General features: G+C 44.6%; 1 protein-coding gene across 3 annotated transcripts; it reads right to left on the bottom strand.

Annotated features, from left to right (window-relative positions):
* Positions 1–1,140: 1,140 nt before the first annotated feature.
* LOC112884618 (phospholipase D zeta 1-like) lies at positions 1,141–19,681 on the bottom strand. 3 transcript variants are annotated; one of them, XM_025950057.1, is made up of 20 exons: positions 19,259–19,681; positions 17,102–17,203; positions 16,589–16,707; positions 16,295–16,436; positions 16,023–16,190; positions 15,765–15,938; positions 10,172–10,411; positions 9,972–10,088; positions 9,343–9,482; positions 9,103–9,252; positions 8,870–9,026; positions 8,251–8,784; positions 7,122–7,232; positions 6,751–6,897; positions 6,485–6,682; positions 6,260–6,361; positions 5,833–5,964; positions 2,198–2,263; positions 1,899–1,960; positions 1,141–1,821 (listed from the first exon to the last, which is right to left on the bottom strand). In XM_025950057.1, the coding sequence occupies exons 1-20, from the start codon at positions 19,553–19,555 to the stop codon at positions 1,572–1,574; spliced, it is 3,408 nt and encodes a 1,135-aa protein (XP_025805842.1). In that variant the 5' UTR covers positions 19,556–19,681; the 3' UTR covers positions 1,141–1,571. The 3 variants fall into 3 exon arrangements, with proteins under 3 accessions (XP_025805842.1, XP_025805844.1, XP_025805843.1); XM_025950059.1 differs by lacking the exon at positions 19,259–19,681 and having other exon boundaries at positions 1,541–1,821; positions 16,295–16,465; positions 17,102–17,119; XM_025950058.1 differs by lacking the exons at positions 1,141–1,821; positions 1,899–1,960; positions 2,198–2,263 and adding an exon at positions 4,752–5,503.
* Between the last annotated feature and the right edge of the window lie 1,719 nt (positions 19,682–21,400).

The raw sequence follows: 21,400 nt of genomic DNA, 5'->3' as shown, positions 1-21,400 counted from the left end.
GCTGTCACTCTACCCTTTGGGCTTAAACCGTAATGACGGTTGGGGATATTCCGTCTGCTGGGGCTCATCTTGCTGTAGGCAAGCGTCAGGTTTCCCTCTTGTTTTTCCTTTTTTTCGCTCTTTGCTGAAAACTGTACTGAACATGCTACATTCTGCTTCGTTTCGATAGAAATGGGGCGGGGCCGTGTGCCTGTCCGTCTAAAAAAAATTAATTGGGTCTATCCTAAAAACGCAAAGAACAAAAAGGGAAATGTACTAGCAGATCCCTGCTCTGCCCTAGTATTTTTTCTCCAAAAACCAAACCAGCACCCGTATCGAGAGAAACTGCTGAAGTACCGAGCCGTTTCCAAAAACCACTGGGAATCCTGCGGGAAACAGTGGGCCGAAACTTGGTGCCGACTGCCCCAGACAGACGATGATGGCAGGCAGTTTCAAGTAGGGTACAGTCGTACAGACAAATTGAGTAGTGAAAGAATGCAACCTTGGCAGATCCAACCATGGATTCCATGATTTTAGTGGGACGTACGACACCATTCATGTACTATATATTTCTCTATATAAGATATGACATGATAGATCAATTTGTCAGTTTTCCACCAAGAAACTGCAGTGGCCCGAAGTCTGCACAACATATGACCACATTTTATAAAACAAGTACCAAGGATGATACGTTCGTGAGATTATCTGAACATTTGGTGAAATTGTACACCTTAATTTGGAAAATACAATATATTCGCTCGACATGTAATGTCTATGGCTAGAGAAATAATTATTCTTTTCACCATAATAATGTCTGAAATCTGCGTCCCTGTGATCTGACTTGACCAAAGATGCAATATAGACCCTTCTCCACGCAAAAAGGTAATAGCACGTAGTCAAATTTCCCTCTTGTTTTATCCCGCAAAAAAAAAACCCCTCTTGTTTTGCAGATTGTACTGGAGCTTTAAGCTCTCAAAACAAAATAAGTGACATTAATCTTCAACAGTTTCTACATAGATACAGATAATACACCACATCATGGCAGATTCAGGTAACTCATCTACACCTCTTTCGGTGCTTCAAAGACTTAGATGTACAAGCTTCCACTGAACATTTCTACTAAGCACTAATCCGAGCAACTCTTATGTTGGCCAACTAGAGGAGCTCCAAGTCAACACAGGACATGTACATATATTGTCCCTCCAACTCGGGGCAAACCAACAGTGCGTCCAGTATATGTTAATTGTCAAGTATCCTCGGTAAAAACTATAGCACATACACACAGCAGGATAGGGGAAAAAATGTACTTCTTGCGACAAGATGTATTTCTTGCCAGAGGCAATGTGTACAACTAACGGAAGACCTATATTATTTGCACTGGCAAATAATGAATTTGAGTGAAAAGGTGTGGAATGAATGAACTGTACTTGTATACTATTCTCTTTCTAGGAAACTATACTTCTATTATCTCTATAATGGTATGGTAATATCTTTCTTTCTTTTTTTCTTTCCTATTGACAAAATGTGTAAAGCATCTACAAGCTGATCCTTGCAATATGTACAGCCGAGTGAGTAACTTCACGAGATAGAAGCTAATGGAAAACCTGTGGTGATGTGTAATACTCACTTTCACTGAAATATGGTCTCAAGTCCTCTTGGCACATGAAATCCAAAGGAAAAGAAACAAGATGCCCCTTTACTAACTGTAATCTGTCCATAGGGTCAGCACCTTTGAGATCACCATCTTGGTAAGCTTCTAGTTTCTCTTGGGCAACACCCAAATCAATTGTAGTGTGGCCAATTTTGTCCCTCAAGTGAGCAAAGCTTTGCCGAAATTGGGCCCTGAATGGTCACTATATGTTTCAGAGACCACAGCAGTTGATGCAAAAGGCAACCACAATGGAATTTTAAATTCATACCTTGAGTGGATGAGATCGTTGGGTACACAAGAGAAGACATCTTGGTATATCATAGTATTTGTCTGCCATACATGATAGTTAATATGTATTCAAGAACGAATGGAATTGACATTTGCATAGGCATTCAATATAATATGTACACATAATAGAGTTTCAAAACTATTTGACAAACTGAAGGCAACCTAACAGGAAATAGGGTTCCAGATTAGTTATTTTGATATGGATTTCCGGGAAGTAGTAGCATCATAATTTAGTGCCTATGGATTATACAAAAAAAAAATCAGGAAACATTATCTCACCTTAGCAGTGGCCATCCAGATATTTTTGAATGTTGAATCATCTATAGGATCCATGATGTGGCTAACCTGAAAGTGAAAAATGCATTTTTGTTAAGAAACTGTATACTTAAATATTGTCTGCTCTGTAAGGGTAAACACATTGTCAGGTATAATTGTGACTGGGACACAAATGTCAACTGGTTTTTTTGGTGGGGGTAAACTGTTTGAAGCAATGAAAAATTCCATAAGTTTAAAAAACTTTTCTACCAAGCTTTGATCTGTGGTCAAGATATACCAAAATAGTTCTCATGTTAGAAAATTAATCGTGGCTTCTGTAAATAATCACTTGCCAGAAGTCAGCAAAATTTATGTAGACCTTTCTTATGGAGTTAGTTGTCACTAAATGAAGCAACAACATGTGACTTTTCTCATGTCCAATGCCCCCAATATACCTTTCTTGAGGGGCAAACAGTAGGGCTTTCCCCATTCCTTTAATGCAAGTTCTAATATCCAGACTTCTGAGAACTGGATTATTGGCAACACAAAAGGAGCAGGAACGGGAAGCACAACAGGTCATCTTGGCTTTTAGGGAAGAAGCACAACAGTGTCCTGGCTCCTACCTCCTAGTTTTTGTTTTCAGGTCTTGTGGTCTGGTCCTGCCTTAGTTTCTAGAGAGAGAGACAGCTTATAGTGTGTTCTTAGGGTGTGTTACAGACCCTTAAATCCTGTAACAGTTTTTGTTTTGGGGGCTCTTTACCCCCCTTTTCATTCTTCTTAATATATTGATGCGCAGTTCTCCTGCGCGTTCGAGAAAAGAAAAATCATATTTATCAGGCTCAAGTTCTTGGGAGAGATCTACTGAGACTCAGCTATTACTTTATTAAAAAGCTGTATGTGTTTTGTCACGCTGATTATATAAGATTTGATTGCAAATAATTTCTCCTTTATGCAGGAAAAAACATGACTATAAAGAGTATATCTAAAAACTGGAAAAGCAAACATCAATTTAGTTTATTAAGAAGGTGAGTACTCTTGCATCCATTGCCTGGTTGCTTGGCCTAAAGTTACGCGACCTCCTGAATTGGGCGAGCTTGGCATCTCTAGTCTGCAGCATTTGGGATGGGCCCTCAGGATGGGATGGCTTTGGCCGCAAAAAACTGAACCAGCAATACCATGGGCATCTTTTCCAATCCAAGTTCATCCTTCAGTCAAGGCCCTGTTTTCGGTGGCAGTTACTTCAGAAATTGGAAATGGCAAAAACACCTTGTTCTGGACTGATAGATGGCTGCATGGCCAGAGGTTAGACCAATTGGTACCTCATCTGTATGGAGCAATAGCCAGCCGGGCCAAGAAAAGAACAGTTTGTGAGGCTCTCATTAATAGACAATGGGTTTCAGATATAAGGGGGGCGCTTTCAGTAGCTGTTCTACCTCAATACCTTGGTTTATGGGAGCTCCTCTCAGAGGTCACGTTGCCGTTGGGTACCCAGCACCAATACCCAAACCCATACCCGTTGTATTGGGGTAGGGTACGAAATTACCCATCTAAACTTGGGTATGGGTAGGATATACGCGGATAATACCCGTTTCAACCATACCCATCAGTTTATACGCAGCTGCAACGATAGCGAGTGGTGCTCTCTGTGGCCTCGTTGCCATCAGCATCAACTAAGCGCAGGACTGGCGGGAGGTGGAGCACGCTCACGCTGCCTGTCTTCGTGCAGCTCTCCTTGTTCGGCGGTGGCGACAGCGGAGCTCGCGGACGGCGAGGAGGGTCGGCCACTGCCACAGTTCAGCCGCGGCTTCCATGCTGTGCGTCAACGTCTGGTTTCACTTCCAGGCCATTGCTCGTTCTGCCATGTCACCATCCTCACCAACAACGAAGCCCCTCCCTATGCTCGGCTCCTCAGCGAAGCATGCGAGGTTGTCCAAGAACTGATCTCCGCCGTACGGAACCTCCGACGTCCTCTACACGCCGCCGCCGCCACCAGTCCACCACCGTCTAGCTGATCCATAGCACCCTGACGATCTTGACACCCAGCTCGAGGCTCGTCTGTCCGCACAACTGCAAAAGCCTCTATCAATCAACGCACGAGCACGCGCGTGCCTTATGCTTCCAGCAATGAGTCAACACGAGCGCAAGGGAAGCACTAGCTAGTTGTTGAGCTGAGCAGACATAAGAGCTTACCCATGGGTTATCTGTGCCCGTTGGGTAATTACCCACTAATTTGGATATGGATAAATTGGGGATGGGTAATATGCGGGCATGGGTGTGGGTGACCCATTCCTTCCCCAACGGCATCGTGACTCAGAGGTATGGCTGCAGCCAGAAGTTGAGGACCTTCACATATGGAAATTCTCGGCAACAGGACAGTATTAAGCAGAATCTGCTTATGAGACTATGTTTATTGGGTCCACTCACTTTAGACCTTGAGAAAGGATATCGAAAAGTTGGGCTCCGGGCAAGTGCAAATTCTTCATGTGGTTGGCTGCACACAACAGGTGTTGGACAGCCGACCGACTTGCCAGAAAGGGTCTCCCACATCCTGAACATTGCTCTCTTTGTGATCAGATGGATGAAACAATCAATCACCTGCTCGTTTCTTGTGTCTTCACCCGGCAAGTCTAGTTCAGGCTGCTTCAAAGTATGGGCTTGCAGATTCTAGCCCCACAACCTGATGAAACCTCCTTTGATGATTGGTGGGAAAAGGCGAGTGAGAAAGTATCAGGACAGGTCAGAAAAGGGCTAAATTCAATCATCATCCTAGGTGCATGGACAGTTTGGAACCATCGCAATCGTTGCGTGTTCGATGGCACTCCACTCCACCTGACTCGAATGCAGTCTACAATGTGATCAGAGAGGAGCTGCGCTTATGGAACTTAGCCGGGGCTCGAGGAATTTCTTATCTCCTTGCCCTAGTGCCCTCTCAAGAGCAATTGGGTCCTTGGTCCAGTTTAGGTCTCGGTGCTTGAGAAACTAGGATTCTGTGAGAAGGGGATTTTTATTTTGTACAGGTTTTGCCCAAAACAAAAACCTGCGCTGTAACTTTGGGTTTCTTTACACCCTTCTCTTCTTAATATATTGATACGCAGCTCTCCTGCTTGTTCGAGAAAAAAAAACTCTTGCATCCATATCTGTGAAAACTGAAAACTACAACTGAAATGCTCATGACATTAGTACATTACCCTTGCATCCTTCTGGACTATGTGTAAAGGATTACGCGTTACATTTTCAATGATCTATCCCCATCATGTGATCATGGTAAAATTTCCCTTTATCTTTTCCATCCAAAACAGAATGCACACGCTTGTCCCATAAAAAGGGCAACTGCAAATTTGCCACCACTTTGAACCCTTATTGCAAGCTTGAAACTAGGAAATTGCAAAGATGGCATGCTGTTTAAAGCAGCGTCAAAGTACATTACACTCGCATATTGCAGTAGGAAACAAATAATTTGAAATATGATACTTTGGCATGTTATGTGCTATACGGGCAGCAAAATGAACCAGAAGAACAGAAACAAGGATGGCAAGAATTAATATTAAATTGCAAACAGGAGAAATGCACATCCTGGTTCCATCACTTCTTCACAGAATTGTTGCTTTCAACACCTAACAGCAGCAAATAAAAAATAAGGCAGGACATAATGGCCATACCTCTCCTGGATGAAGGCCAAGGTGCTCCGCCCACAGAGATAGACGTAGGCTTAGTGAGAATTTCCCAGCTTCCCAAGGTCTTCCATCCATTTTAGAATTAACAACTTCTTTATCTTCGACGACCACAGCAATCTAGAAGGTTTAAGGGGACAAAAAATTGTCAAAACTTCAGCACACTATAAGGTATTTTCTGCTAAGTTACTATATAGAACATCCATTTCACGAATGAAAAAAAATATTCTCAAGATAGTTCTACTTTAAACTTAATCGTAATCAATAATTAAGTATTTCTTTTTTCTTATTTCACATTGTGCATCTATTGTACACTGCAAATTAGGACTGTTTTTAGTTATTACATTTGACGTAGCAATATAGGAGCAGGCAAGAAGCATCCCAAAACACAGTTGAATAAAGAAAAGGTGCATACCTCAGAATCCCTTGATCCAAGCAAGCTTCTATCATTTATGTTTGCAGAGCCAATCAATGTAATGCGGTCATCAACTATCATTAACTTGCTATGTACATAAATCTGCAAAAAAGACCATGTTAGAAGGGTATCCTGAATATATTTCAAATGCAAGTGCTACGAAAGATCAACAACAAAGCACAATGGTGACTAGCACTCTGTAAAATGGGAAAAAGCTCATGGTACCTGACTAGTAACCAAGGGACCCCCATCATAAAGTTTACCATGTGCTCTAAGACCATAAAAGGAGATGTAATCAAGTGCCTTAGGCCCAATAACATCAAATAGATTCTGAAGAATCGAATTAGGGCCTCTGCATATAGTCCGATATTGCCAGTGCATGATTGCCCTCACCGATGCAGCTCCGCCATCATCAATGCCTCCCTGTGATGAGATTATGTAAGTAACGAAGCATAGATAGAACATATTTCTAATTTCTAGCAGAAAACTACCTGAAAACCAGGTAAAAGAGGTATGATGATGATGGCCTTAAAACGCTTTTTTTCTCTCTCAGCTCGAAGTATACGCCGATACAATGCTTCCAATACACGGTTTTTAATTGTATCATCTCCGGACAGGCCTGATATGAAAAATTGATTCTGCAAAAGGCCAGCAAAAAGGATGTTGCAATAAACTGGCGTATATCTTCACAGATAAGTAACCAGGTGCTTACAACATAGTGAAAAGGTGCTAATTTTGTTTACCATTTAATTTTTCCTCAAATATATTAACAGAACTATGCAAAATAAGTGAGCGAGAAGAATACATGGCGAACTCCACTTTCAGATTTCAAATTTAAAAGGTCAAAGGAAAAGGCACAAACCTCAATGTATACAAAGTGTTCTGCCTTTTCAATTAGAGAAAAGTAGGCATTGTGGATGCTCCCTTCAATTTGAGTGGTTCCAGCAGACCATTGACCAACACTCCTAACAACCTGAGCCAAAAAATATATATATCTATATATAGATCCATAAATTACTTAAGAAAGAAAGACTTATTGCAAAGGAATCAATCTAATGATAGTATACAAGCATGTCTGAAATACTAGATCGTGACTGTATATTCACTCAGATGCTTTTGAACAAATGAAGAGCATGTAGGGATACAGCAATGTCATATTAACTTTATCTGGCAAGTTAACTAAATAGAAGTAATGATGAGCTGTAGCCACACTCGAAGTTGATTATGTCTGCTGATGCATTAGGATATGAGTTAAATATGTAGACAATCACTCCGTCAGATTACGAGAAGTTGACATCACCAAGAAATCAAGGCACTATTATATATTTTTTTATAAAAGCGAAAGTGAGAAACTCTTTTAAACAGCATTAAAACTCTATGTAAAAGGATCCAACAAATAATGCTACTAAACATAGTGGTGGAGTGTCGATTCAGTACCCTTCCCCCCACCTCCCCATTAACCCCCAATAGAGTAGTTTCGATCAAAACAGCAAAACAGCTTTAGAATGTCTGGCGTAGCAAAGAGACACTATCAAACACATTGATATAACTAACCAAAGTTCATAAACGATATGGTAGTAGGATATGCATTACAGCCATTTAGACCATGTTAGTATGTGTGTCCAAACATTGCTAGAACAGCTAGTCAGCTACTCTTCTCTAATAAATGAAACTGGCAGTCTCATGCCTGTTTGTTCAAAAAAATAAACATTAGTACCAAGCTGTTTGCAAGACATTCTATGCCCATTTCTACATATTTCATGTTGAATCTGCCACAATATAAAAAGCTTTCCGCTTGTTTGTTTCTCAATAAAATACTGTTTCATAATAATATAGGTGCAAACAACCAAATGGCAGAAGAACTTGTGATTGGTGAAGCATATGTATATACTACTAATTAAGAGAAAACTTGCATCAGAGAAATTCCTGTCCATGGAACCTCAATCTAAAGTGTTTACTGTTTAGTTTATTGCAGAGTACAATGTACTGACCTGACAACGACAAGCTGCCCTTGGACCAACTTGTCCAATGTCAAGTACTGAAGAAACTTGGTCACCTCGCTCCTGCTTTTCCCACCATTTCTTGTCCATGAGATTCCTATCATCTTTCGATGAATCAAAACGCCTAATAGATGATGACTCAATGGAACTGAGATTATCCACAAAACTTCTCATAGGTAAATCCTGATGAGAAGACTCCAACTTTGCCTTTCGGTTGAGCAAAGGCTGATTAAAGCTCTTTTTGTTTAGGCGATCTGAATGGTTAATAATGTCTAAATCAGTCACCCTTAAATCTGCACTGGACAATTCCTGAGGCTCAAGTTCTTGAGGTAGAAGCAATGGAACATCCTGACATGATGTGCGTGATGTCAAGACTGGCTTTCTAATATCAATATCTCTATCATGATATTGTTTACCCTCAGCCTCATCATTTGTTTCTTTGCTTCTACCCTTGTAGTGTGGAATTACCATGTGGTGATGAGGCATCAGTAAGGGAATTGCTTGCTCATTTAGAGCTTTGTTCCTCTGAAAAAGAAAAAGAAAAGGAACAGTGAATTTACTATAATTATGAGAAAACTTTACGACAAGTAGACCAATGCACCTAACTAACCTTTGCATAATTCCAGCGCTGAACAAAATGCCTCGCTACATCACGGCAAGGTGGACCATAGAGAGCACATTGAACATCATGCCAAGGCATACGGGGATATTTAGCACGGTCCAGCTCATCTTTCATGGTGTCCTCCCAAGAATTGGGCTCAGATTCCCTATTTACAGAGATGGAGTGACATTCACGAACTTTGCCCCATACATGTAAAGGGTAAAAGATAACATCACAATTACCTGGGATTGTAGTAGTCCTTTCCTGGCCATATCACAGGAGGAGAATCTGTGACTTTGTGCTCAGGACTATCGTAGCGACCAAAGCACAGATCAAGACCTCCAATATAACAAACTTGATTGTCAACGATCACAATCTTCTCATGGTGTGACCTTGAAGCCAAAATATAAAAATTAAATTGTCAGATAAACAATAATCTTTTATTGAACATAAGGAAACAGGGAACAAAGAATCCTTCATACCACAAGTATACACCACTTGAGAAATGATCAGGGTAACGCAAAACTTTGACATTTTCATGAATGTTAAGTAGCCTTTGCTTACTGTATAAGCTATTAATCTTCAATGCGAGAGCAACTTCCTTGTATAAGAGAATGTAAATCTGCAAAATTGAGTTCAATGTCATCCAAGATAACAGGTAATTATCAAGCAACAGTTCAACCTCCGGACTGAAAACAACTTGTTATTCCAACCGGAGGTAGTAACTATATGTTGCACAAGTTATCAGTTAAAAACCAGCTGTCTCAGCTGTTCCAAAAGGTTTGACTATGTCTGAAAACGTCGAAGGAGAGAAATATAGAAGAGTATTTTTTTTCATCACTACTTAACAGTAAAAAAACATATTAGGGTTTCTTAAAATAATTTATTTGTATAACATAATATATATATTGACTAATGAGGCAACTTTGGAAATACTATGGTGAGGGCTTAGGATGGCATGTGAAGCAGCAAACATGCAAGCCATACATTATTTGGACATATAACAAGTGGCAAAGGTTGCTTCATAATTTCAACTCCGTGCCCTTCATACACCAGGCTCTTGACATTTTCTAATGAAAATTAAAATTAAAAAGAAAAGCCATGACAGTACCTGTACACCCTGTTTAGCTCTTGCTTCCAGTAGGGCATCAAGCCGAGATGACCCATGATTTTGAAATGGACGTCGAAGATACAACTCTGGGCAGAGCCACCAGCCAGTAATAAATATCTGCTCCAAATTTGAATTGTTTACCTCAGACAACTGGTGGATAATTATTCTGTAGTAAATGTTGAAGGTAATAAAAAGCTAACCTCTGATTTAGCTTCCTCAATGGAGGACGCAATAGCTTCAAATGCAGCTTGCCCATCTATAAACCATTGTACCATACTCCCATCTTCCAACAAACCCCTCGGTGGCGCAAATGAGCCAAAACGATGAGGATAACACCAACCTTCTGGGGGTTGTCGAGCAGCATTTATTGCAGTAACCCAGTCCTTGACCTTAGAAGAGCTTCTTGTGCGTAGCTTTATTGTCCGGCCACCAGAAGACACCTTTCTCCAATGAATAGCACAATGAGGTTCAGACTCAACAGGAAAGGAAAAGTGGTGCATACAGAATTATGCTGCTAAGTCGATCGAAATATAGTGAAACCAACATCTTCAGACAGGGAGAATTGTTATTATTTTATCACATACAACCTATGCAAGCTACCTACAACAGATATTTTGTCAATGAACCACATGTTTTTATACTATGTTCTACACAATGAACAGCAGTCTCATGCATGCGCCTGATATACCGAATATCCCAAATGGTTGCACAGATAGGATTGAAGCAATTATGAAAAATAGAAAGAATTGAAAAGAATTAACTGACAAACTGTAAGTCTCAGATGATTCTATCACTTCAATCTTGTGACTATGGTATTAGAAATAAAATGTGGACACTGATCCATAAGATTCTTCTACCATGGAGATGGACAGTAACATAGCAAGGCTTTTTGTAGCACAGTGCTTTCTATTTCTGGAATTTTGAGAGCATCATTTTTATATCCATAGCAATCAAATCTTACTAGAGTTAATGAGGGATTTTGTAACAACACAAATTTCAATACCAACAAGGCACAATATAGCAACTGAAACTAGCCCTAACTCAACAATCCCTTTGGCTATTGGATACTCCGATGTTTATTGTTAGAATGAGCAACTCAATTCTATAACCATGCCCAAAGGGGCAGATATGAAGATGTACAAAGTGCAGAAAGCACCCTAAACTAGTGAGTAAAAACACAGAGCATATACATCTAACACCCCACTCAAAGTCATGGTGGGTCTACAACACTAAGTTTGGAGAGGAAGTAACTATGTTGTGCCTTCATCTGAGCCTTCGTGAAGAAATCAGCCAACTGGAACTCCGAAGGTACATAGCGAAGAGCCACAACATCATCATGCACTTGCGATCGCATGTATGAGGCGTCAACACCGATGTGCTTGGTGAGTTCATGCTTGATAGGATCACGAGCAATACTGATCACACCAATGCTGTCAGAGGAAAGAGGAGTTGGTGTGGAAGCCGTCACACCAAAATCCTCAAGGAGCCACCTGAGCCAAGTGACCTCAGCTGTCACAGTCGCCATTGCCCTCAACTCTACCTCAGCACTCGAACGAGAAACTACGGTTTGCTTCTTGGTTTTCCAAGCAATCAAGGAGGATCCAAGGAAGACACAATAAGCAGAAAGAGAACGACGATCAGAGGGATCACTAGCCCATGTCGCATCAAAGTACGCCTGAAGCTGGAGAGGGCTAGAGTTAGGGAAGAACAATCGTCGAGAAATGGTTCCACGAAGATATCGTAGAACACGAAGAAGATGAGTGTAGTGGAGCTGGGTGGGAGCAGAGACAAACTGACTCAGTATATAGACAGCATGGAGATATCAGGACGAGTGATCCCAAGGTAAACAAGACTGCCAACTAGAGGACGATAGCGAGTCGGATCGGCAAGAGGCTCGCCATTGGTGGCTCGCAAGTGAACACCAAGCTCCATAGGTGCATCAACAGTGCGATGATCAGTGAAAGCAGCACGAGAGAGGAGATCCTAAACATACTTCTCCTAGGAGAGGTAGATGCCATCAGGTGTGGAAGAGACCTCAAGACCAAGGAAGTAATGAAGTGGACCAAGGTCAGACATCAAGAACTTGTCACTGAGGCGCTTCTTCACAAATTCAATAAATGAAGAATCATCACTTGTGGTGATTATGTCATCAACATAGAGAAGAAGAAGAGTGCGACCACGAGGGGAAGTGTGAACAAAAAGAGCAGGATCATGGTCGCTGGGTTTAAAGCCAGCATCAATGACAACAGAGGAGAAGTGCTCAAACCAGGCCCGAGGAGCCTATTTGAGGCCATAAAGAGAACGACGCAAACAGCAAACCATGCCAGCAGGGATAGAATACCCCGGAGGTGGCTGCATGTAGACCTCCTCACGCAATTCTCCATTAAGAAAAGCATTCTTGACATCAACCTGGAAGATGGACCACTGCCAAACAGAAGCAACAGCGAGAAGAGTCCGAACAATGGTCATATGAGCAACAGGAGCAAAAGTCTCATCATAGTCACGTCCATGCTCCTGTTGAAAGCCACGCGCCACAAGACGAGCCTTGTAGCGCTCAAGAGAGCCATCAGATCAAGTCTCGATCTTATAGACCCACTTGCAAGTGATATGAGTCATCTGAGGTGGTAAAGGAACAAGATCCCAAGTACCAATGTGCTCCAAAGCAGCAATCTCTTCAACCACGGCACGCTGCCAATCCGGATGAACAACAGCCTCTCGGTAGGTGGACGGCTCAACAAGAGCAGCAACAGTGAAGCCATAGCGCTCTAAAGGACATAGAGCACCACGATCACGAAGACCATACCGAGAGGGCACCTCTACAGAAGAGCCAAGGATCGAGGGAGAAGACTCGGGTGAAGATGGAGGTGGAGGTCTAGGCGACAAGAGTAGACGTGAGTGATCTCATGAGGGACCACCACAGGAGTAGGTCCAAGAAGTGAGGAAGAAGACTCGGGTGAAGATGGAGGTGGAGGTCTCGGTTACGAGAGTAGATGTGAGTGATCTCACGTGGAGGGACCAGCACAGGAGTAGGACTAAGAGACAGCGGGGAAGACACAAGAGGGGAAGGAGGAGCCTCGACGGGAGGAGGCCCAAAGAGCGACTGAGAAGGCTTAGGTGGAGGTGGAGGAATTATAGAAGGAGCAGGAGGTGGTGATGGTGGAGTGGACGGCAGCGGAAAAGACTCGTCGGGAAGAGTCAAGAAGGAGATAGACTCCGCAGTAGTGGAAGAGGAGCTGGAGGAGGAATGAGGATAAAAAAGGTGATTCATCAAAGGTGACATCCCGAGATATCCTCATCCGACGGGCAACAAGGTCGTAGCAACGATAACCCTTATGCTCCGTACTGTACCCAAGAAAAATGCACTCAACTGATTGAGCAGTTAGCTTCGTGCGCTCACGAGGAGGGAGTAGGACAAAGCAGGCACACCCAAAGCAACGAAGATGACTGTAGTTGGGTCGATGGCCAAACAAGCGCTCATACGGGGTACAACCCTGAAGAAATGGGGAAGGCTGTCTATTAATGAGAAAAACAGCCGTAGAGACAACCTCATCCCAGAAGTGAGGTGGAAGCTCAGAGGAGAGTAGTAAAGCACAAGCAGTCTCAAGAATGTGACGATGCTTGCGTTCGGCAGCACCATTCTGAGCATGGGCACCACAATTGAGGAAGGGTACCCTGGTCAGCAAGGAAGCGACGATGCGCAGCAGAGATGTATTCGCCAGCAGAATCAGCACGAAAAGCACGAATGGGAGAATCAAACTGAGTGCGAATCATAGTGGCAAATTACTGGTAGATAGATAGAAACAAGCCACGAGAGGACATAAGATAGATCCAAGTAAACCGGGAATAATCATTGATGAAAATGACATAATAGGAGTGACCCCCTTTCGAGACAAAAGGAGCAAGCCCCATACATCAGAGTGAATGAGATCAAAAGGACGCTGCGATACAAAATCACTAGATTTATAAGGGAGTTGCAACTGTTTACCAAGTTTGCAACCCATACAATAGTGCAGCATCACCAGACACGGTACCTAAAACACCACTGCCCACAAGAGCGGAAAGCCTCGAACCGAAGAGATGGACAAGGCGACGATGCCATGAGCAAAGGTAGGTGCAGTAGCAGAAGCAACAACCACGGGGGCAGGTGAGGTGGACGAGGGACTCGCCATAGTGGACGAGGGAAGGCGAAGCCAGTCAAGCTCCCAAAGACTTTGAGAGTCATGGCACCGAGGCCCAGTCCCCACTAGAAGTCCCGTGCGAATATCCTGAACACAACAAGAGTCTAACTCAAGAATGATCCGACATCCATGATCAGTGATCTGGCCAGCAGACTTCAGTTGCATAGTGAGGTTAGGAACATGGGAAACTGTAGGCACATGGAAGGAAGACGTCGAGAGAACACCTCGTCCAGTAACCGGAAGAGAGGTGCCATCAGCTGTCTGAACAACGAGAGGGTGATTAAGAGAAGACAAGGAAGACAGCTGGGAAGAATCTAGAGTCATATGAAATGAAGCACCAGAATCAAGGAACCATTGAGACGATGTGTCTCGGTAAGGATGCAGTGGTGATGAAGCTACATTGAGGCGGCGGAACAACGTGAGCAGCTCTTGCTTTAAGGCAGAGCCACAAACAGTGGTAGAAGAGGCCATCAGCGCAAGACCAGGGCTGCACGCTTACTGAGCTCTCCCCCTTTTTTCCTGAGAGCAAGGGGCTCGAGCAGGGGAGGCTCGAGCAGAGCAGGGGGCTCGAGCAGGGGAGGCTCGAGCAGCGTAGGGGAGCACTGAGGGCTCGAGCAAGGGAGGCAAGCGAGAGGGGAGCAGCGCGGTGGCGCAAGTCCGCGGGCAGAGGCGCACTGGGGTCGCGCAGAAGGCACGGAGGCGCGGGGGCGGAGCCGCGCAGGGGGCGGGCAGCGCGGAGGGCTACACAGCACAGGGAGCGGCGGCGCATCGGCCACAGGCGCGTGGGGCCCGGGTGGGCGCACGGGGGTTAGGCGCGCCGCCTTGCTTTGGCGCTGGCCGCGAGGATCCGAGCAGGCGGACGGGCGGCGCGCCGCGCCACGCATGAGGCTGTGCGGCAGCGGAGGAGGCTCGAGCCGGCGCGGTCCGGAGCTGGCGGCGCAAGGCGCGGGAGACACGGACGGCCGCGGCAGGCGCGGGCCGTAGGAGGAGAAGGGAGTGGAGAGAGGGAGAAGAAGAGGTGGAGTTGCCTTCAAACCGGCGGTGGTGGCTCACCGGCGTCTCCCCGGAGGCTCGCCGGCAACTGCGGGATGCAACCTAACCCTAGGCTGTGATACCATGTTAGAATGAGCAACTCAATTCTATAACCATGCCCAAAGGGGCAGATATGAGATGTACAAAGCGCAGAAAGCACCCTACACTAGTGAGTAAAAACACAAAGCATATACAACTAACATTTAGAAACTTCTGCCTGGCAGCCTAGCAACTATGGCACTTTTGGAAGATGTCTAGACAGGCTTGAGATAATATACCTAATAAAATTTGAAAAGTATTAAGAAAACACAACCAAGCTGGGAGGAACTAGTGTAAACCAGAATAGGAACCCAAATACGAGCCAATGAGGACTCGAAATCTGGGTGGCAGGGGTGTACACCCACACCTTCGACCGATTGAGCTAGACTCAGTTCCTAAAACATGAAAAGTACGAAAGGGTCCTTTTGGACTTGTGACCTGTGAAATATTATTATTTAAAGTTGATGGACTTTAAAACTACTTTGTATTATAAGTCAGAACAAGTTTCTATTTGAACACAGAATTTCCGATATGGGATAGGTACCTGGAATCCAAAATGCAGTGGGTTACGTTCTTTGATCTCTTTTGCTAAAGAAATCTGGCCTTCTCCATTTATATCCATATGCGGCAAAGCATCGAAAATAATGACATCTAAAAGCTTTGGATCAAAAGGATCTTCAAGCAAAGCCAAGAATCCTGGCTTCAGGACAACCCAGACCTGTTGAACAAATAACCAATTGAACAACTCAAATACAACAACAAAATACCTGAGAACAAAGCACAACTGCAAAAAGCTTGAAACCTTTTGCCAATTGCTCTTGCAACAGTTAAACAATCCACATGAACAACATCGCTTTTTTTGATCCTTCTGAATCTTTGGCAAATGTCCAACCGAAACGTAGTCTTCTTTTAGCTTAGGCCCATACTCAGGTAAAAATGACAAACATGACACCTCCAAAAATTTGCAAACCTGTTGTAAAACATTAAGATAACCAGATAAGTTGTTCTGCATGACATTTTTATGCTCAATTACTAGGGGATCTACTATAGTGAAATGTAAAATGCTTTTGGTACCTCCCGCGAATTGACAATATCCAAGTTCCCAAAGAAATGGTTCAGATATTCTTGCATTGCAACTTTTGCTCGATCAGAAATAGAGTTTTGGCGTCCAATAGCTGGTCGAATGACAGGCAAAACAGCACTTGAAGGAACATTTCTGCCACAACAGGTTCAATGTCTTGCTTACTGCATGCATGGAATAACATATGGAGACTTAACTGCTCTAAAGCAACATATCCGATGTGATAAAGCATACCTATATTGAGTAACTTATAATAAACTACACCATCAATTTGTAAACATGTTTACCTATTTCTAATGGAGTTATCGTCAGATTGTGGTGGAATATTCACATCATCTGCTTCATCCTCATCATGTACTGCTGGCATGTGCTCCCCAATTCCCAAATTTTGGAGCCATTCTTTGACCTTCAATGGCAGAACAAAAATTAATTCGATGTCGTAGGCTTAAATTGCAGTATATCCCATTATGAGGAGGAAGAAGTGTAGTTGACTAAAAATTACAGAATGCAATGCCCCTAAAAGATGAGGAGGTCCAAACTAAAAAATCTTTTCTAATTTCTAGAACCAATATCCCTAATATTACACAGCTTGAAAATTTAGCACACACCAGATTAGTTGAGCAACATTAATTCGTTGAAAATTAAGAACACACCAGATTAGTTAAGAAACACTAATGTGTTGAAAATTTTGCATACACCAGATTCGTTGAAAACTGTTTGGGGTCTAACATGGGGTTCACTGGGAATGATAGGGCTCAAAAAAAAAGTAGATCAGGAAACCAGTTTCCAGAAAAACTAACCTGCTCCTGCTTTTCATGGAATTCCTCAAGAAATTCACGCCTCTTCAATGCAAAGTGCAGATAGAAAACCTGTGAAGCTTTCTTATATAGACGCCACCTAAACTGATAGAAGTAGTGAACATTATTCAGAGCAGATATGGCACATTCGTATCTACTGTGATAAAACATAAACAACAAAAATATGGATGTGCATCAGAAGCAAATAAATAAGTATTCAAGATGATAAATATGCATAATGTAACAAAGGTATTCCCTCATGAGTTTCTAATGATAGTTCTTTTTTATCTGTTCTCTGTTTATGCCTGCACATGTGGTTTGTTCTTCATGTGTATTCTATTGTACTGATTGTCAAGATCAACACATGATCTACAAAGGTCCCAACTGCATACAAAGGTGAGAAGGAAAGGGTAACAAAGACTGTTCCAACAATCTATTCACAACAAAAGCATGCACACAATTGCTAAAAAATAGATGATACAAGCTTATATATCATGTCAGTATACCCTTACATCCATACGTTTTATCTAAGTGTGCCTTTTCCCCATCAAAAATGGATTTATTATAATCAAATAACTGTCTACAGCCAATTGAGAAGAATGTACATACTACCTCTGTCCCAGAATATAGCTATTTTTAGATTTTCTTCAAGTCAAACATTTTCAACTTTGACCGTATATGGTTAAAAAACCATAAAGATTAACAATATAATAATAATATCAATTTATTCATAATGAAACCAACTATCGCAATATGCAACTTTTTCTATTTAAAATTAATTATTTTGAAGATATTATTGGTCAAAGATGAAAATATTTGACTTTGACCAAGTCTAAAAGTTGTTATATTTTGGGACGGAGGTAGTACAAGCCAAAGCTAATTGCAAGATGAAATATCAAGACCTTACAAGGCAAAAACAAGATTGTCAATAAGCTACTAGAATCGTGGTTCACAGGATTCGCGGTACAGGTTTGTGGTTCACCATTTTTTATAAGTATGGTTCCCAAGGGCATGGCTCGTTTGGTTGGAACTTGGTTTGCAAATTGGTGATTGGGCTCGTGGTTCACAATGAGAAAAAGAAGGGGAAATTCAACGAAAAGGAGACTACACAAGTTAATAGACAGGGGCACCGCCATCTAAAGTGGCATAGGCCAGTGGGCACAGGAGGGAGGAGGGCGTCAACCTGAGAGGGGTTAGCGTGGCCATGTGCTGTGGTGGCAGATCAACCACCATTGGAGACAGTTGGAGGAGCGTGGTGTGGGATCATCACATGATGGGTGAGCTCTCTAACGAGCAGATTGGAAAGAAGAAATGTTGTGTATGAGAAGGTGACCAGGAACGAAGAACCCACGCTGTCAGGTCGATGATCATCAACAGTCAAAAATTTCAAAATGAGTGTTATAGAAATGAACTGCTGTCATTTCACATGCAAAGGATACCACCATCCAATACTTCTAACTTTTTATAACCAAAAGATAAGTTGGCATGCAAGTCAGCAAACATGTAAAATGCAGTCTGAGGGGTAAAGGTGACACGGAGACATAAGTCATACCCAAACAGCGCAAAATTTTCCAAACTAAAAGTTTATGTATGTATTCAGATAGAAAACACCAGATACCTAGACATCCAGTAGATAGAATAAACATGAAGCCATCATTGCTAATCTATTCAGACATCAAATTTGACGGAAGAAGTGCTCATATGAAACAAGTCAAGAACTTAGGTCAGTCTAACCGCCCAACTGAAATTTTTTAGTCAAAGACCTCGTGTTCCCAACATCAAACTAGGGAAAAAGGACCTTCTAACAGTCATGGGCTTGCCATTCTGTTGAAGTCGCCTGAACCATACTGGTTAATAGTCAACTAAAAATTCGCAGAAAATCGATCTCTAATTTCAATGCTTCGCTTCCACTTTGCATATGTCGATCAGTAAACCAAATACACATGACACTTCCAGAAAGGTAAACTAAATCATTAGCAACCACCATCCATACGCAATGTAACTGAACGCACATCTTATCGTGGATTCCACCCACCAAGAGAGCGCGATTTCCAGAGTAATCAGGATCGCATCATACCGAATTCACATGACTTTCCAGGACTCATTTTTCCGTCAAACAATCCACCTAAACCTCAAAACAATTGGGGAAGGATCGCGGACCTGCTTGTAGTGGACCTCGATGGTGTAGGAGAGAAGCATGGGCGTGATGTCCCCGGCGTCGGGGCGCGAGACGGCGACGATGGAGGCCCGGGGCAGCTCGTCGAACATCCGCGCCGCGTCGGGCACCCGGAGCGACGCCGAGGCCGAGGCCGCCAGGACCTCCGGCCGCCGCTCGGGCTCGGGCTCCGGGTCCGACGGCGACGCGTCCCCCTCGGGGCCCGGCGGCGGGGGCATCCGCGCGTAGCGGTAGTGGCCGTGGCGCGATCCCGCCGGCGGCGGTAGGCGCTCCAGGTTCATGGACGGATGCTTCGCGGGGAGGAGGAAGGACAGCTGGGACGGGCTCGATCTGATTGGCCGGCGAATTGCCCGAGTTTTTTTTTTCTTGTTGGACGGTAGATCGGTTCGCTGTGGGGCTGCGGGAAACGCGAGGAGGAAGACAAATCGGAATGCAAAATGAAGAGAAGTTTTTATAGCTTGGACAGTTTGACTCCGGTAGATGGTGGGGCCCGGGCGTCTGGTGAGTGGGCCCAGCTTGGGGAAGTTTCCATCAGACCATCTTCATTCTTGAATAATCATTTCAGAATTTAGACTAAATCTGTGTTGTGGATGCAACCAGTGGCGGAGCCACCCGTACGGCGAGCCATGGGGGCCGCCATACCTGACGAGCCCCCCTCCCTCCCCGGCCAGAGAGTTCCCTGCAAAAGTGCGCCATGGAGCCATGGAAAAGGTCTGTTCGTCTTATCATCTGGAGGAAGAATATTTAGACATTTGGGCCTTTAGATAGTTGGGCTGTTAGGCACTTAGGGCCTGTTTGGATGGTTGCCTAAGGCGCCACAGTCTAACCTTAGACGTGCCACACCATGTTAGGCAAGCGTTTGGAGACCGGACTAACGTTAGCACGCCACGGATTGTTAGGCACGCCCCCACCAGCTCGCCACACCGAAATCACGCCACCGTGCGGCGCTCGATTTGGCCGCCGCACTCTCTAGATCGCGCCACACTCGCCTCCGAACTCCCGTCCGCGCCGCCAGGTCCTCCTCCCCGCCGCCCCTCCTCCCCCCCTCCCCCGGCGGACGGCAGCCGCCGGGCCTCCGCCCGTCGCGCCCCCCTCCCCCCTGGATCCACCACCCGTCGCGCCCTCCTCCGCCCGCCGCGCCCCCCTCCGGCCGTTGCGCCCCCCTCCGCCCGCCGCCCCCTCTGCCCGTCGCGCCCCCTCCGGCCGCGGCGCCCCCCTCCGCCCGCGGCACCCCTCCGTCCGCGGCCCTCCTGCGCCCGCCTCGCGCCCCTCCGCCGCGCGCCCCCCTCCACCCGCGGCTCCCCTCCGCCTGCCGCAACCCCCTCCGCCCGCGGCCCCCCTCCGCCCGCGGCGCCCCTCCGCCCGCCGCCCCCCTCCGCCGCGCGCCCCCCTGAGCAGAGCCTGCGCCCTCCTCCACCGCGCCCCTCCGCCCGCGGCTCCCCTCTGCCCGCCGCAACCCCCTCCGCCCGCGGCGCCCCTCTGCCCGCGGCCCCCTCCGCCCGTCGCGCGCCCCTCCGCCGCGCGCCCCCCTCCCTGGCCCGCCCCCTCCTCTGCTTTTGTCTACCCCCCCCCAACCCAAGATAGTGCCTCTACCCCCCCCCCCCCCCGGCCAATTTATCATCTGTTTCCCTGCACATGTCTAACCCCCCCTCCCAATTGAAAATTTCCTGCAATTTTCTTACCCCCAATTGATCATTTCCTGCACACAAGTAACATTTTTATTCCTTTCTGCAGGTGTTTTTTCAGCGAGAACAGTCATCTTCTCCTTTAATTTAAGGTATAACTATCTTCTAGATTTTCCTTGTGTCATATGTGTTCTATGCATTCTAAAATAGTTCTTAAATCTTTATAGATGGGTGCAATGGATGATTATCTTGAGTATTATTATTATGATTATAACATTCGAAGAAGAAGGTTGCTTATTTGCATAGCCATCTGTGTTTGCATGTTGTGGTACAAGTTACAAGAACATAGGTTCATGAGGAGGCCCAAATACGGTTCTTTATTAGAAAGAGATTTGGAAAGACTGAAGCCAACTGTATTAGTGAGTTGCGCATGCGTAAAGTTTTTTTTCACCGGTTATGTGGTCATTTAAGATCTCATGGATTGTTAGAGGATAGTATCAA

Source organism: Panicum hallii, chromosome 3, assembly GCF_002211085.1.
Source record: "Panicum hallii strain FIL2 chromosome 3, PHallii_v3.1, whole genome shotgun sequence".
Taxonomy (NCBI): domain Eukaryota; kingdom Viridiplantae; phylum Streptophyta; class Magnoliopsida; order Poales; family Poaceae; genus Panicum; species Panicum hallii.
Note: the sequence above shows the minus strand (reverse complement) of the source record. Positions and strands in the feature narration are given on the sequence as shown.